General features: G+C 41.2%; 1 protein-coding gene across 2 annotated transcripts in view; it reads left to right on the forward strand.

The window, feature by feature from the left end:
* Positions 1 to 18405, forward strand: part of ZDHHC8 (zDHHC palmitoyltransferase 8) — a 106419-nt gene that overhangs the window by 52944 nt on the left and 35070 nt on the right. The window contains exon 1 of one of the 2 annotated variants that reach the window (XM_085593121.1): positions 5657 to 5795. The exons of the other annotated variant lie outside the window; for it this stretch is intronic. Coding sequence (XP_085449247.1) covers positions 5794 to 5795 — 2 coding nt within the window. The 5' untranslated portion in view covers positions 5657 to 5793. Of the gene's footprint in view, positions 1 to 5656; positions 5796 to 18405 lie in introns of those variants that run through there. 2 annotated transcript variants of the gene reach the window in all.

The following is an 18405-nucleotide window of genomic DNA, read 5'->3' on the forward strand; positions in this document are numbered from 1 at the left end:
TAAATATTGAACAACTCTACCAAGCCTTTTCACAGCTTGGATTTGAAGTTCAATAGTGTGGTGCTAGCCCATCTTGAATCATATGTCCATCAAAAAATTCAAGGTCAAGAAGGCTCAGATCTACCAGTCATTTCCTTTTTGGTTGGGAATGCTTGTAAGAAGCATTCTTTTGTTTTTAAAGTCTGACATTGGAGTTTGGAAGTGGAGTGGGTAGAGGGATGGAGGTCCTTACAAAAAACATCAGGCCAAGCAACAAGGCTGCTTCCCTGAGGAAGGACATGATGGTGTTTGGCTACCAAAGTCCTAGATGGCTGCTGGCTGAGCAGTGTCTGAGTGGAGATCAGTGCAGAGGTATTCCTGTTCTGTATCTTTTTACTAAGCACAGTTCTATGGGCAGAAGTTATTTCAGCAAATCTAGCAGGATTTGGGTTTTTTCTCTGCCTTTTGGCTTAAGGCTGTAGTTATCTGTAAACTGAAAACACCATTGTAAAAATCCAAAATCACAACCCTCTGTAACTGGTCACCAGCCTGCCCATAAGGATGTGGCCATGTGTGAGGGACAGGCCTCGCCTGGACAGGGAGCAGGGAAGTCTCATCGATTCCCTGGTTAATGGCAGCATCCTGAGATGTCAGGCTCATTAGGGACATGCTGCTAATTTGGTCAGGCAGGGGCTGCCAGGCTGCATTGTGTGGGGTTAAGCAGCGTGAATAGAGCCCCTAAGCAAAGCTGCTGGAATCTGCTTTTGTGTTCCCTTTGGACGCCTGTCCTCTGCTGTTGGCTTCTTTTCCAGTTCCAAGTGGCCACGTGGAGTTTTGGCACGGTGAGTGCGGTCCGTAGATGAGTTACAGATTGCAGAAGTGATCCAACTTCTGCTGAGAAGAGTTACCCAGCTTCTCTTCTCAGCTGCTTTTGCATACATACACTTAGAATGTCAATTCACTACTTTGTGGGACTTAATTAGAAATGGATTAAGCCCTTTCTCTTTAAAATCCAATTTGAACTGCTATAGGTGTTTTCCTTATCATCCCTGCTCACGTGTGCTAGGCACTGCCTATATAGCAATTAAAGTTTGCATTTGTTTTCTACTGTCAAAAGATAACCTTCCTCCCCTTCCCACATGCCATGGAGTCCTGCAGGTGGGTTTGCAGTTGTGCCTTCCACATGCACTCCAGTCCCTGAAATAGCTGGGAGTTGTGGACTGACCCTTTGGACACAGGAGACTGGTGGTGGGAAAGACCTGCCCCATGCAGCCTGTCTGGGTGGGTGTGCTGGCTCGGTGTGTGCCTGGCTGCAGCAATTCCTCATGGGATGATTGTGAAAGGTTGAGCAAGGAGAAGAGATTGTTTTCATCTCATAAAGGGAACAACCAGATTGTCTCACTGCTGCCTTTCCCCAGCATGCGTCAGAATACTGTTAATTTAGGAGTTGCAACCCAGTGGAGGATTTTCTGATTCTCTACCATGTGTTTGCCTTTGTGACTCCAGTTTCTCTCTCATCCTTTGGGGGTGTTTTCCCCTGGCATATTCATCCTTACCAGAACTTACTTTTGTTTCTGCCAAAGAAAACACTGAGATTAATAGGTTTTGGTAACCATTTTCTATTTATTCATCTGATCGATCTGATTATGTTAAAGCTGAGTTGAATACTCTATTAAGAGTTTCAAATGCTCTCAGAACTGAAGCAGGGAGAGGTTTCCCAGGAGACTGACTGTGTGCCTGTGTGGAACAGACTTTCCCTGCACAGTTCCCTGGCAGAGCAGCACAGCTCCAGCACTTCTGTCACCAGATGCCTGGGCTGATCCTGGGCTGGGGATAGACACCTGCTGGGTCAGGCTTTTTATCACACTGGGGGCTGCACTGCCCTCCAGAAACAAGGGGAATTCATGCCTCTGCCTGTTCATGTACAGGGATATTGATGTAATGCAGTGCCTCATTTTGGGAAGCAGTGTTTTTCCAAGGGTGGAAAAATGCTGGCTCTGTGGGAGGGAATACTTCTTGCAAACAAGCACTGAATTTCCTCATTTTACTTTACTAGGGATTTCTATTAGAAAATAAGGCTGGAGGGGGGAAGTTTGGAATTATTCTGGGAAGCTTTTGATTCTGAAAGGGGAGAATGATTCATATTATTACTGTTATTTATTAAGGAGAACAGACCATGAACCTGATTTTTACTTATCTTTGGAAACTTAAAGCACTTATGCAGTGACCCCAAAAGAGTTTGTGGGTTTGAACCAAGGTCTTTCAACATAAAAGCTAAATTCCAGCTGTGGGAGCTGGCCCACAACATTTTAAGAAGATTTATTTGTTTTACCTTTGTACTTGATAAGTATTTTAATAGCCTCAGTGCATCCCTTCTCTATTTGTGAAATGGGGTAGTAAATAAGTCTTGAAACTTGACCCTTTCTGTGCTGTGACAATGGTAGGTTTATCTCTGGTTATTGCTGGAGTCTTGATGTCAGAGGTCATTCATTTGAAAGTCAGTCTAGTTTTGATGGGGAGAATTGATTACTGAGAAAAGCAATTTGTTTAGTAACAACTTTTTTGTCTTTTTAAGTTGGAAATAAACATTTACTTCTCTAAAAGTAACTTTGCTGTTAATATTCAAAACCTAAGATAATCAAAGCTATACGTTAGAAAGAAGGTTTTAAACTCCATCTTAATACTGAGAACTGTGAGGTAATTTATATGTGTGTTTGTAGTCTGGTACTATGAAAAAAAGATAAGTGCAACCTAAACAATGTTTTAATTATGTTTGGTAAGATGATTTAGCTAAGGAAAAATCTTGATACAGTCTGTGTAACTTCATTCTTGTACTTCAGAAGGGAGTATAACTTAATGTTTTAGCTAATTCCTTAGGTCAGTTCTTTAAAGAATCAATCAGACAAGGTTCTGTCCATTTTATGAAAATGGAAAGGCACTTGACTGTGGCCACAGAGTTTTATCTTCTCCACTTGTAATATCATACTCTACCCCCCTAATACTTGTGCTGTCAGTAGCTGAGAGTCAGAGAAGCTGAGAAAGTTTTAACTTGTAGGTTTTAACTTTTAGAGTTAGAGACTGGAACAAATATCTCCGTTACCCTCCTAAAAAATCCTGTTAGCAAAGCAGTCCATCATATCTAAACTACTGGCTTGAATATTGCTTGTATTGTTTGTTAAAGTATAGCAGCTTAATCTCAGCAGAGATTGAGAAGGCATGCAAAGACTCTGCTAACAAGAAAAATGGATAGAAAGGACAAATTGTCACGGCAAGTATAGAAACTTGAATTTGGACTGTATTTTACTGCACTGGGGAAGGCAGAAGTCCTCAACTTCCACAGCTGTTAATCAAACACTTCTGACCAACTCAGCATCCATCCAAGAAGGATTTCCTTACAGGCTCATGAAAACTGACTTATGTCAATTGGAATAAACACACTGTGGAAAGTTAAGGGGTCTCCAAGGCTTTGGATAATCAACAGAAATCTTAATTATGTTCAACCCCAGATAAGATTTTTTCAGTAATTATAGACATTTAGTTGACATGTAAGCAGTCCTGCGAGATCACCAAAAAAGATTTCTTGGATTATATCTATTAGTGGAATTGAAAGTTTTCTTTGCTTAAAGGTCCAAAGTAATGCCAGCCACATGGCCCTGGAAGATATGTGATAAGGCATTGAAAATCCATCAGTGTTTTCTTCATAAGGCTGCAAAATAAACACATTGAACTCTCCTGTAGATAGTTTATGCCTGAAATCATCTTGTCCTGTGTCCTGTCAGAGAATCTGAGTAACTGTTATGGTAGAAATAAGATCCTTCATCAGGATTTTAAATACCTTCCAAAACTGAGCTCAAACACTGAGCCATGCACTCAAGCACTGGAGTCTATGGGTACCAGTACAGGGAGGGGCTGTATAAGAACAAACATATGTCAACTATATTGCAGAGTTTTCCTCCTACTGGGCTTGGACTTTGTAGCTCACTTAGGTTGCCAGTATTGAACATGTTACATTGTTTGTGGCTTTTGTATCAGATTTCTTAATGCGGTGCCTGATGTACAAATACTGCAGCAAAATCCAGGGATCTATAGTTGCCCTACCACATGGCCTTGATTTGACCTCTGGAGCTCTCCTTGGCTATCCTCATCTCTCTCCCCAAATTAGCAATCTCTGCATAAAGAAAATGAGCATCAAGATAATTCCCAGCAAGAAGTATCCTCATTATGAGACCAAAAGCTCCATTTCATGGAAACACTCTGTGAGTCACCATGTTGAAATCCACAGTACATCCCAAGATCATTATTAAATAGTGTGGCTAAGAACTGTTTTCCTGGGAGTGATTTTGCTGCTTGGGCAAATCTCTCACAGGTGCAGCCTATTAGGAAGTCCAGACTGCTTCCTATAAACAAGCAAGCAAAAACAATCCAAAGGACAGCAATGATCTCTTGCCTTGCCAGCAGGGAAAGTCCAGGAGAAGACTTGTGCTTCAGTAGAAGTAGAATCTGGTGGCAATGGGAGGAAATCCATAGTCTGTAATGGTATTTTTGGAAGGAACCATTTATTCTGTACAAAATTGTCCAGTCAAAAGAGCTGATAAGTTTAAGGAACAAGCAGAAATACCCAAGGAAAAGCTCAGGCAACCCAGCCTGGTTATTGAATAGTATACAGCTCTCTCTTTGTATGGTGCAGGTGGGCCTGAGAAAAGATTTAAGTCGTCTGCTATGCAACATGCATACTTTGCCATAGCTAATTTCACCTGCAGCAGCCAACACTGATTGTTCAAATGGGGTAACTCCAGCATTTTCAATCTGAGAATGCAGCCCCTTTTTTTCTTTTTTTTTTTTTTTTTTTTTTTTTTTTTTTTTAAATTGAAGATGACCAAAAGAACCCAAATTACAGGGACCTTCCTCACCTGAGAGGCACAGAGTTTTGTTTGGTAAGTAGATATTTTTGAAAATTCTCTTAAGAATACTCCCAGCTTCAGCCTGGTGATGCAACACTGATATGTTCCTCTTTTCTCCTAGGAATATGAATTCGAGTACCAGCAAGAAGGTAAGCTGTGTAGTGAGTTATTACAAATTTCACATCCATTCCAAAAAGATTCTTCCTAGAAATCCTTTGACTGTAAAATTCAAATACTGTTTGAAGTCACTTAGAAAATGTTCTGGTCCTTTTTTTCTACCCATTTCATGTAGAATGTGATAATTTATTCTTTTGTTTCCTTGGCTGAGGTGAATTCATTGTGTATTTTTGCTTCACCCCACTAGTTTGAGTGATTCATCTTGCCTTCCAAAGTGATTACATGTCCATCAATCCAACCACAAACCCTGTTTTGAAAACTGCTTGCTGCTGTTATATGTACTGAATAAATCCCAGCTAGACTACCTCTAATATATGTTTCTGTGACACAATAAAATGATTGCAGGGATTATAGCTCTCTGTAGCAGCAACTGAGAGCTATTTCAGCATTAAGCAAATAAACTGAACAACCTTCCCATTCCCCGCCCCACTCAGTAAAAGCACTGCAAAGTGTATATAACTTGTATTTGATCTTTTTCTGCAGCATCCAGAAGAGTCTGTGGAAGCAGCTACCTGGAGCAGCCCTCTTGCTGTTTTCCACCTGCAGCTTCATGAGCTTTGTCTCCAAATAGCTGTGTTGGGGCTTTCTCCTGGCACCGAGTACTCTGCATGTTGTTAAACATTTTCCTATCTGGTTTTGGCTCCACAATGGATTTCTCCTGAACCCTGAAAGCAGTGAATTCTTTTGAATGGAAATGACCTGACTGAAGCAGAATGCAATTTGAAGAGTCTTCCACATGTTAGTGCTATATCCTGGAATCCTCCCTTCAGGATTAGTGGTTCCTCAGATGCTTCAATGGCCAGGGCTGGCAGTGCTCTTGCAGGCAGAGCACCTCTCAGGTGGCCTCCTTGGCTCTGGTTTTGCTTCAGGTTATTTTCACTTCCTTTCCTCAGAGCTGTCTTTCCTCATTAGCTCCTCTTCTTCTTCTTTTACTCGTGGGTGTTGCTCTTCAAGAAAAAATTCTCATAAACTTACATCATGGTTGCTTTGGCTTCACCTTCTGCTCTTTGTATTTTAGTATAACATTTCACTTGTTATGGTTTATTTTTAATCAAACCATATCACATTACTTTTTTGGGCTACAGAAGTGCATTTGACATGTTTAAGTTGCCACTGTGAGGTTCTTCTCCAAACAGAATTCAAACCATTATGTTACAATCTGTACCAGAGCCTTTCTAGCAGCTGTGTTTATACAGCTTCTAGTAAAATGGGTCCCTGATTAGGATTTTTGAATAGCTCATTCACTGAAAAAATGGTGTTTTGAACCAGCTAAAGCTATTTTAAAAATTGGGATAATATATGATTAAAAGTTTTGGTTTGAAGAAATCAGTGGCAACACCCTGCCAAATTTCAGGCACCAAACATCATTGCTATTAGTATCATAAAGATTAAGTTGCTGGATTTTAAGTGGGCAAGAAGTGGTTTTCTTCAGCTTGTTAAAACAATTAACTGAAAAATATATTTGTCACAAATTGAAAATTTTATGTTTAGTCCCCCCAAAATTGTTGAAATTTGGTACATTAGATGAAACTGAAGACAGGTTCTTTTTTTTTTGGAATTGTCAAGCAACACTGATTTGAGAGCAACTTGATGTAGAATAAAAGCTGAACATGAAGCAGTTCTGGGGTTGCTCCACAGTTATCAAGACAAGCTGTATGAAAACCCAAACCCCATCCTCAGCTGAGTGGCACTGACACACGGCACAGACTCTGGGTGTTGGGCAGGTGGGTTTTCAAGAGCCTGTCTGCTCCTTCCCTGCCAGGCAACCTTCTCAGGAGGATGGAGAAGCAATAGCTGCTGTGGCAGCAGCAGTTTTCTGCAGGGAACCCTGCAGGCTCTTCCTCCCACTGGTGAGGCTGAGGGGAAAAGGTTCCTCATCTTTGCTATTCCCCCTGGTGGAGGTGGCAGCTGCATTCCCAGAAATCTGCAGGTTTGGTTACTTCTGTTCATGCTGCAGACACTGGCACTGTACAAAATCAGTAAGTGCACATTAAGGAAGAGAAACACAAGTGCTGCTTCTGCTCCATTAAACTGGAATTTAGGATTAAAGGACCAAAATCTACTTCGACTGACAAACTCCATATTTAAATGTTTTTTAAATTGTAAACTAAGAGCAAAGATTTATAAGTTTGTGTCATGATCCATAAATCTACATCTTGTCCTTTGCCTCTAGACAAATGGCTTGTAGAGGAATTTGTAGTGGTTTGGATAAGTCTAGGTTTCAGCATTCAGCCCTCTTAAGTCAGACATATATGAAACATCTGTGATTGTTTGAGGAATTTGGCAGACAATCGTGTACTTAAATCACATTTTCCCCTTTGAAAGTTGGAAATGTCCATGTATAAATTAGACACACAAGCCACATAACTCTGCACTTGTGAATATGACAAGGTATCAACCTGCTGTTACCTTGCAAATCCTACTGCAAGATAAGAGCAAGTTGATAGCTTGCTGTAGTGAAAGAGACCAGCTTAATGTTCTTTAAAACTGTGTACCTTTTTTGTGCCCCAGAATAAAATCTAAGAGCTTTAAGTGGAGTTGCTGCTAAATGGCAGGCTACTTTAGTGTTCAGAATTTGCCAGTTAGCCAAAAGACTAAGACTGAAATCAAAAGGTTCTTTGAGTAAAATTATACACACCCTCCCTTTCCAGGCAGAATTCTGAGTTACGTGCATAGTTGTCACATGTTGGGCCCCTGAGTACATTCACCATGCAGTTGTGCAGAGTCTGTCTAGAATCATCTCATCCTGTAATGAGATCATGTGAATTCAGAGCATATTAAACTTAATCCTAGTTTTCAGGGTTATACCCTGTAAATTTTAAATTGCAGAGTATAAAGAACACATAATGTTCCTCACTGTTTATTATAAAAAATGGGCCCCAGCTTATTGTGAGACAGCTTTGGTTCTGCCACTGAAAGCAGAATTTGGTGAAGGGACTTCAGTGGGAGATTCAAGCTGATGTCTGGTGACCTTTGTCAAGCAGAACAAATGATTGCTATGTTTGCTAGAATTGTATTAGTGCTGGATGCTTCTGGTGCAGCCTGAGCAAACTAGTTTAAAAGTCTGGCTGTCTATCAGCAAACTTTACCTTTTGATTGAGTCTATGCTGCAGCACGGACCCTCCAGGCAGGAATTGAGGCTCTGCTTTATTTGATGCCAGGTCCTTCAATAATTCCAGAAAGTCATTTTGCTTGTAATAGAAGCACATGATGAAAACAGACATAATCCTAAATAATGTGTTAAAGTCAATTCCTGTGTGTCAGATTCCTGCATAGCACATGTCTTTTGGTACACACAGGAATTGCCTGAACAACCTGAAGGGAGAGTCTGTCACACACATACAGGCTGCACCTCTGTGAGCTCCAGCTCTGGAATGACAAAGCAGAGCTATCAATTGTTTAAGCTGAACCCAGCTCATAGTGGACACAGAGCCAAAAACTAGGCAAGAGAACCTCCCCCAAAAAAGAGAAGCCAAAATTTGCAGCTAGTCAATGAATAACCTCTAAGAGCTAAAGGCTACATGTTTCTGACCCGACCACTGAGATTCTGTAAATTTACTGTAGAAGTGCCCTTGGTATCTTTGAGCTTGAGGATGTACAAGATTTCTTAGCAGCTTTCAGCGACCTGTCTTGTGTGATGCCAAGCCTTTCCATGTTCAGCTCCCTGTTTTATTCTAAGGACAAGCTTAGTTGGTTGCCAGTAGTCCTTCTGAGGCACAGATTTTTACTGGGCCTGATTGAGCAGCATCACACTGGAGGGAATGAAGGTGGAAGGATTGTCTTCCCCAAAGCCATTGCTGGAACAAAAATTACCCACACTGGCTTCAGTATGTCACTGCTGTGGAAAACAAGGGAAAACAAGCTTATTGTTTTCTTGCAGCTCTTTCTGCGACCTCCTTTACCCTTCTTTCCTTTCTATCTTCTGTACTTTGGCCTCACTGTTCCTTCCTCTACACCTCACCCTGTTTTAGCTTACTGTTCCTTTACACACTTCATCCAAGGCAGTCAGTTTTAACTGGGGTTTTTGCTTTATTCTCTGGGAAACATCTATATCCTTTCTGTTCCCTTCCCAGGAGCTTTTTTAATGCCAGCACTGGTGCATCTCAGCCAGCTGCAAACTTCCCTCTCCTCCAGCTGAGCGAGAAGTTGATAGCAACAGACTGGGTGCCTGACTGGACTCAGCTGAGCATCTCCCCTTTGGATATTCCTGGTGGCTGCTGCCACGCTCCTCACACCATGGCCCAGTTTCTCTCTCTGTGGTGGGGGTGGCAGGGGAGGGTTGGAACAGAAAGTGCAAACCAACCTGGCATCTTCCACAACTGTATTTTTTCCCCCTTGAAGAATATAGGTTTCCTTTTAACCTCTTTGGAAGGTATTCTTGATATCTATGGAGTAATGCAGTGTAGTATTTCTCTTGCTAGCCTGTGTGAACCTTTTCGGGAGGTTGTGGCTGATTGGCAGCTGTCAGTCACTGGCTGTACATTGTCAGTGTTTTTCTTAGGCAGGCTGAATTGCCTGATACAGCTCTCTGGAATGTAGCAGGAGGCAGTGCAGCATTTTCATTTAATTGCTTGTGGAGATAGCTGCAGGATTGTGGTGTCAGAAAATATTGCTAAATCTCTGGGGATTTCTTGGCATTTTGTTGCCACAATAAAGTCATAGTTGTCACAGTGGCTTAATACAGCCACAATATATGTACACTTATTTATGCAGCCTGAAAATGTAGTGCAATAATAAAATACTCTATTTACATTTCTGCAACTTGCATTCTTTTGAGTTTTCTAATGCTGCTTTTGTTATTCACTGTATTGTCTAAATGCATATTTCTTATGTATGACATTTATAAAGATGTTAAGAGGAGTTGTCAGTAAAGTCACATTTTGCAACCAGTCTTAAATATGATCCTACTTGTGGGTTTGTGTCTCTACTGTATTTATTACCTAAGCATTCCAGTTTTGGAAATCCATATTTATAAGGAATTTGTTCCACAGTAGAATTGCCATGGCATTGTTAATACCAAGATGACAAGTGGCCTGAAAATGAGGTGGTGAGCAAACACAAGCAGTTTCCACTTGAGCTTTTCTTGACTGTCTTGAAGCCCAGCCAGTCCATGTTGTGGAGCATTTGCAAAGTAAGATTAATGCAGTGCAGAGCTGCTGCTGAGTTACAGGAGGGCAGTCAGTTGAGACCAAAAAATGAGGTTCCTGTGTCTCCAGCTCTCCCCTAGCCAGTCAAAAGTTTGCTTGCTTTGAGAATGTAAAGGTATCTGTTTTTCTTTGTGTCATAGTTGAAGCCTCCATGTTCAGGGTTATGTTCACTATATGCAAAATATTAGCCTGCAGGAGAGATGGATTTTTCCAGTAGAAATTACCTTAGTTTCACAAGTGTGAAAAACACTTGCTCTGTATGGTGTTTTTGAAGATCCTTTTCTCACACTGTATTTCTGTCTGTTCCTCTTGTCTCCAGTGAGATGTTTCACTTAAAAATTATGGATAAGGCAGAAGAGCATCCATCCTGTGAGCAGCATGGAGAATATTCCAATTATCTTCTTACCCATGTCTGTGGGACTAAACCATGAACATCCCTGCCAGGTTGCTCAGTCATTCTGGCCCAAGCAGGACTGCTTTACATGAGTAAAAAAATTCAATGGGGTCTTGCAGTGCTGCTTAACAAAGTCATGGAAGGGTGTTACTGGAGGAGCTTTCCTCAGGCTTATCTGTGCTTTTACTCCTGCCATTTGTTGTTGCCTTGGTGCCTCTCACTTCTGGGTTTTTCTTTAGGAGGAGCTTTATATCTCTGTTAGGATACATTTGTGAATTCCCTGCTTTTTCTCACAGAACTTAAACTGGAGAGAGATTTTTGTTATGTCTTACAGAACAGATGTGAAATCCAAGCTAATCAAACTAATCTGATAAAATAGGTTTTAGAATTAATCTAACATCAATCTGCTGCTCTGTAAAAAGCACACATCAGCAGTGCTTATTGCCTGTAGCCGTAAGAGAGAGAGAATAAAACCCACATGCATTCAGCTACTGCAGCAGCAAAGACTTTCCTTAAAACAGTGAACATGACAATCACAGTGCAGTGTGTTAGCCTAAACTTGCTGGTAAAGGTTTGTGCTCAGACCCATCCTCTCTGAGAAAGGAGAGACTGAGCTCAAAATCATCCCTGGAAACCTGGCAGATTTGTGAGTTGGGTGAAGAGGAGGTAAAATATGATTTTCAGGCTGTAATGAAAGATGACTTTGGAGGACATGTGCATGTGCAAGGAGCCTGAGGGAGGAAGTGGAAGATAGGAAATTCTGCGTCTTTGAACACTGACAAATCACCTGGCTGTGCTTAATGATCTGACAGCAGCTTCTCACCAGCTGCATCAACATTTGGGCTATTTATCACCTTTATAGATTCACAGCATTAGGTAGCACAACTTTTCTATCAACACTTGATTTTTCCTGCCTGGTGAGCTGCAGAAAAGCTTCTTACAGTTCCTTTGGTAGGGGAAGCACACAAACAGGCAGGTAGTATTCCATGTCAGATTATAGGATTTATGTCTCTGAACCATTTCTGTCTGCCACAACCATTTCAAGTTTGAAACACTGATTCCAGAAACTGGTATTTTGCTATTCATCATCACAGATTTGGTCAAAGTTTTCTTCTGATCAAATTATTTATGTCTTCATAAACTTGGCTCTCAGGAAGACTTCCCAGTGTCCCCTGTGATGAGTTTAGGAATGACTGCAAATCATAAAAAAAACAAATGAAGTTTTCATAGAGATAGCATTCATTTGGGGAAGCAGTAGTATCTTCACCATTTATTACTGGGAAGCAACTTTGTCATCACATTTGTTGGGAGACAGCTGCTGGATGAAACTGGTTTTTAGAAAGCTGGTTTATAAGAAGTGACATTCATCACTGATCACTGAAGGGTCTTGGTGCTGCCAAGACTAATGGGTGCACTCTATTGAAATAAAAACTGAGAGGTTTTACAGTGTTTGGGGGTTGGATTTAATAACATTTTAGATGTTTTTGTGTGAAGGTGGTGTTGATGATTCTAGTGGCAATGTTGTATCAGTTGCTCACGTGATTTGCCATAGATAGAAACATAGAATTTGGGGAAGATCTTCCAGCTCAAACAACAGACACAGCCTCTGCTGTTTATAGTATGGAGTTTCTGTCCTATTTCTCTAGCACAGCAATGGTGAGAAGCCAGTCAGGTATGTTCTGATTTGACTATGCTTATGAGCTCTTTTGTTTTCATTAAGTTTATTTGTGTATCTGAATTTGCCTAAGAGAGACCTACTAAGCAGTGTTTAAATTAAACTTTAGCATTTGCCAGAATAAAAAGGAACATTGTACAACCGATGACAAAAACTGCAGTTTATGCAAGTATCAAAGAGGACTTTGGAATAACTAACACAGTACCCTATGCAAATGTTCTTAGTTGAAAAGGAATTAATCCTTTCCCAGCACAAATCTTTCAATGGTACATAAGCCTGCTTTTGAGAGAGCAGGTGCTTAGCAAGCCCTGAGGATTCTGATTTCCAAACTGTACGCTGCATTGACACATGCAAATACCTTAAAAACAAATTTCCAAACTCTTATTCTCTTACAAATTTGCTATAAATTCTGTGTTTTGTGAATTTAAATGTAGCTTATATGGCATGCAAAAATTCTTCAAGAGCAGGATCATGTCATTCTGGAAATGAGCAAAATCATCTTTAAGTTGGGGTCAAACCAGACTGTAATTGAGGACTGGCCAGGTCTATTTGCCAAGTTGCTCTTTTTGATCATTCATAGCAAGACACCCTTATTTTGTAAAAATCCTTTTGTTGGTGAAGACAGCAGGCAGGTTCTCTTCTGTCCTCGAAGAAGGTGGCTTGATGCCAGTGTGAGCAGCCAGCAATCCAAAGTGTTTTGTTTAATCACAAGATGAATTTTTCCTTTTATTGGCTTTCCCTTTCAATATCACCAAGCATGACATGTTGTAAAACAGAAACAGTGGTTGAACAAGGGCTGGCGAGCATCTCTAAGCCCCCTGGCTATGTTGATAGCAAAGTGAACATTTGGCTTGGTGTGCAGCCATTAGAGACTCCCAGGAAACCAGACTGGGAGAGCTCCCTTGTCACTGCATGGGCTGTGTGCCTGGTGAGGAGGGGGAGGCAAGATTCACCTGGGTGTAAGAGCTATGCTGGGGCTCATGTGTTTTTTCTCCTTTAACATTTCAAGCATCTGTAGTTTTAGTAGCACATCAGACACCTGAGTTTTTGTGCTGTAGATCTGGTTCATGGATGGCCTGTGGTTCCCTTAGAATGTATTTATTTTAGCCTTAGTGTGGCCATATGCAAGTTAACTTCTAAATGGAAATGGCAGAGGATCCAAATCAAGTTAAAGATTTGTACTCATCCCACTGAACACAAGGACTTATGCCTTGCATTGAATCATATAGAGAAAAGATGGCTTTTTTTTTTTTTTCAGAAGGATGATGTTAGATTCAAAACTTCTTTATCCTCAGAGTTTTCAGCAGAGACTGGATTTGCATCCCTGGTGTTCTGAGCCATCATGCAGAAATCTGGTCATGGGAATGCTTATGGTGGAGAGGCTCTGTCTGTCTGCTCCTGTATCTGCAAATAACCATGTCTGTTCATTTTTATTCAGGGGACTCTGGTGGTCTTGGAATGGAAGATTTAGCAGAGTTTGGTGTGAGTGCAAGAGTGGATCAGGGATCACTTCATGGTACAGTCAGATGCTGCTGGTAATTGGTCAAGGTCAGGCTCCCCTGAAAACAAAGGTTAAAGATTACTGCCCTGACCTATGATTGTTCCAAGTTTCCCTGCTACAGGAGCTGCTCCTGCCAATTTCCTCTTCTGCTAGAGATCCTTCTGCACTGAAACTGTTCTGTGATTGATAATCTTGTGAAAAGATTTCAATAACTCTAAAGTAAAAATTTACAAATGTCACTTTTTCAAACAGACATTTTGTGGAACTCTCAAGGAAGCAGCCTAACCTAATTTTTTTGTTTCAATAATTAAATTTCTAAGCCCCAGTTTCCACTCTTCTGCCTGTTCTCTCAAGGAGCTGAGACTTGAGGATGAGGGGATTATGTACTGTTACGCATTTGTGTAAATATGAAACATTGACTGGAAATTGCAGGAGGAGACTGCAACCAAACAGCTGTCTTTGCAAATTTAATATTTATTGCAGAGTTAAACAAAATGCCTTATTGTTTAGAGCATTATTTGCCTTGGGCATTGGCTTAGACAGACGCGTTGGCTGAAAAGAATTTCCTAACTCCCTTTTCCACACAACAGAAGATTAAGTAGATAATAGCAACAATTGGCTGTTTTGATCTGGCCTTGACATATGTTCCAAGCATCTACTTCATGATTCAATTACATTCTTTTTCTCTTTCATGGCTGCAGCCTTTTACTCCTACTTTACCATTGCTGCCACTTATAAGCCATCAGGGGCTTCTTTCTGAGCCTTCTTTCTGGTCAGAAGTAAACAATTATAAAAGATTTTTGCTGCATGGTATGCAAATTCTTTATGCACAGGGAGTTTTCCTGACACATTATTAGTGTGCAAAGCTTTTCAGCATTAAAAAAAAACTCCATTGAAGGAAACAATTTCAAATCAAATGTTAGAGAAATTACATGAAGAAGATTTAGTGTCCTTGGTAGTCAAAAGCCCAGAAGAGTTGTGATGCTACATGGTGATGGTAGTGAAAGTGGGAGACAACGAATGGCAGAATATTTCTGTGCAGAGCTTTCCCCTGAAGCTGTCCTCATGCACTATCTCACCGTGTTCTAGGAAGAGGCTTCTGATCAGCAGTATAAGTGGGTCACATAAGTTTCCTGCATCCTACCAGGCCCCCAGGCAGCTGTATTCAGACTTTTTTCAAAATGCTTACTTGGTTTCTGAACAGAATTTATCAGGTGGCATGGAGAGTGGTTTAACTAGTTCACTCCCTGATGCAAATGGAAGTTGTAGGGAAAGCTGTAGAAGTCCTGCTTTCCTTTCTGCGTGCTGCTCTGTAGACAGGGCCAGCTGGTACAGCAGGATGTTGGTGACAGTGTTGGTGCCCATCTTCTCTAGAAGGCAAAGGTTTGAGGCTTCTGTCTATCCTTTTGACCAGGCTCCAGGCTGACTCCAGTTGGTGCTCGGTTCCAGCTCTGCTGGAAGGTAGTTTTTTGATTCCTGAGCTTGTACTACAGTCCTGTTCCTGTCAGATCTTTGATCAGAAGGAAGGGATGCATTGTACCCATGGAAAATTGTCTTCCTGTGTGCTTAGGCAATGTGTTAGTCTCTTAGTCTGTCTTATGTTATCAATGAATTGCAAAGTCCACGTTGTAATTGGCTTAAACATGACTATGGAGTAGAGTCTGACATAGTGGAGTTGCAGCGAGTGGTTGCCAAAGCTTTGAGGGGCCAGAGTTCGCAGCCACATTAAGAGAGGGCATAACTGGAAGTATCTGAAAGTTGAGGGTGTATCTTTCCTTGACCCATTTTCCTCTCACACAGCTGTAGTGGCAGGAGATGAGGGAGCACTAAATGATTACAATGCCCACAGCACTTTATGCTTATTTAGTTGCTGAGTCTCTGAGCAGTTTGCATACATGCAGGCACTGCCCGTGTTTCAAACATGGATGTTTCAACACAGAGCACTCAGTAACCAAGAGTTAAGGTCAGTTTTGCAGAATCTGCCACAGTGTGGAAGATGCTGAACAGCAAACTGGTAGAGTTGCTTCAGTTACTGAAATTAAAATACTTAAGCAAACTGGCTAAATAGGCATCTGCATCTGCATTGCAGATTTGCACTGACCTGGTAGATCGATGTTAGGCTTGGCTGTGCAAATACAATTTTTCTACCAGACTGCAGTTAATTACCCAATACTGGCTGGCAGCATCCACTTGTGAGGGTGTATCCACTCTGCAGAGATGGGATGCTTAGGGACCAAAACATTTCAAGGTGACTCTCACAGCCTGGCCTCCACTTATGAGTGTACAGCAGAGGAAAGTCCATGTAGCACTGGAGACAACAACATTGATTGGCTAAAGTGTGACTGTATGAAACTGAAAATTGAGGGAAAGGTACAGTAACACAGTATTGTAGTGTTGGTTTTCACTGAGTTTATAGAAAATGCCATCATAAAAGACAAAGGTAAAACATGTTTTTCCACTAGAAAAAGGACTTTGTGCCTACTGAAAAATCCAGAAAATTCCAAAACCCAGAAGTTTCCAGAGAAATAATAAGCAAATTTATGTGTCCTTTCTGAAAACAGTTTTTGATCCAGGAGATCCTGTTCTTATTATGCCTGTTAGTCTTTGTGAACTTCTGTGAAGTCACACTGCAGTTAGACTAGATGTCAAGCCAAACACAACTGTTTGTAATACTGTTTGCACACAAAGTAAGGTGTTGTTTTAGAAGTAGTTTTCAGCACAAAAGCAAATGACAAACAATAGATTTCACTAGTAGAAAAAAAAAGAATTGGATTGGTTCAGCCAACAATTTTGCTAGTTATAAAAAAAAAAAAGCCTGAACAAACTCTGTCCTTTGCAATGGAGGTTATCCAACAAATCTTTCACATGGTTATCAGTCTGCAAATCAACTTGACACAGTCATTGGTTCCTATAATTTGAGATCAGGTGGTAACTGCTGGATTTTAACTGGCTTAGGACCCTCTAGCAGAGCCCCTTGGGACTGGCACTTTCACCATTTGACATGGCTCTGTGAGGCAGCTGCAGGTCATTTATTCTGCCTCCTGAGTCACAGTGAGGGAACCCTTAATCCAAAACGAATGCTGGAAATTGTCCCCTGTGGACCTGGCAAAGTCATCCAAGCTGAAGACAGATGGGAAATTACAACAATTTGCAGGAGAGATGTTCCAGAGAGGTCCTGCTTTTTGTGCTTTGTGCTCCTAACTCGGGGAGGGGAAGCTGGGGGTTTAACTCTCTTGCAGACAACTGTGAGCCTGTGTGCAGACTTTTCTGGAGCTTCCCAAGCTCCATGTGGTGTGTGTGTGCATCGTGGGGTGGTGGAAAAACAAGTCACGCATTCTCTAGCCTGTCACCACGGGCGTTCTTCCTATTTGAAGGGCGCTGAGCACTTCAAGTTCTTTTCTTTGTCACTGGCTGTGCTGTTGTAAATGAGCAACACAAGGCTGTGTAATTTGAACAATTCAACGCCCGGGTGTTTGTGCAGGCGAGGGCTCACAGTCGAATCAAACACGTAGGAAACAAAATCCTTGTAGAAAGGGAATCTGTTCTCCTTGGCTCTCCCCTTTGCCCAGGCAGCCTTTCTGCCAGAAGTGCACACCCAGGTTGGCTTTTCCAAAGGGCACAGCTTTGCCAGGATGGTTTAAGTGCATGGATACAGTTCAACCATAACTGAGAGGCCCCTCCGTGTCTGGAGCACTCCCTCTGCACAGGCTCTGCTTTTTCTACATCTATTAGGATGTTCTGAATTCACTTTAACCCCTTTTTTGTTTTGCTGGCAGAAACTGTGACTAACTGAAGACATTTCCAGTTCAAGGCAGGGTTCTGCTATCTTGGCATCTATTCCTACTCAGAATGAGGATACTTGCATTTTGTTGCTGGCTCTGTTTGCTGTATCTTTAGCATAACCATATCATTCTCTCTAGCTGTTTTTTCCAATGTCCACAAGAAGTCCCTGGTTAAACTAAGCCATGGTTATGTGAACTTGAGAGAAGCAAGGAATACCAAAGGAGCTGCTGCATAGCAGTTACTAAAGAAACAAGGCAAATGCATTTTCTCATCTTGCACAGTTAAGACAGCTAACATGGAGCTTTTATTTTCTTTCTAATATCCTTCTGGAGGAGAACTGTGTTCTTTACAGCCTTTGCAAGCATGAAGTTTTGCAATTCAGAAATACTAACAATTCCTAAATAATTATTAATTCAGCAAAGCTGATTGCTTTTGTTCATAACAGGAAGGGATACACTCAAACTCCAACCTCCAGATGTCTCAGGGACTGTGGTTTGCCTTGAGCTGTTGTAGGGAGGGAGAAGAGAAAATATGATACTTTTAGAAGCTAAATACAGAGTTAAACTGCTATATGGCAGTGCTCCATTTTGAGGGAAAAGGCAAGATCCAAACAATCTTATGTTTAATGACAAAAAATCATAGCAAAGCACCATTAAAAGCAAGCAGATTTGTTAACTTGTAAATGACTTGATGGATCTGGTATTGCAAAAAAAAAAAAAAATCTGCTGTTATCTCTGTTTATTGTTGAACAGCAGATGTTGAAGAGCTGATAGATGAGTCTGTCACTCATGTCCAAGGGATAAACAATGTTAAAGGCTCTTTTCCTCTCTGTAGTGTGTGGAAGCAGG

The sequence above is a fragment of the Lonchura striata genome, chromosome 15 (assembly GCF_050655825.1).
Source record: "Lonchura striata isolate lonStrDom1 chromosome 15, ASM5065582v1, whole genome shotgun sequence".
NCBI lineage: Eukaryota > Metazoa > Chordata > Aves > Passeriformes > Estrildidae > Lonchura > Lonchura striata.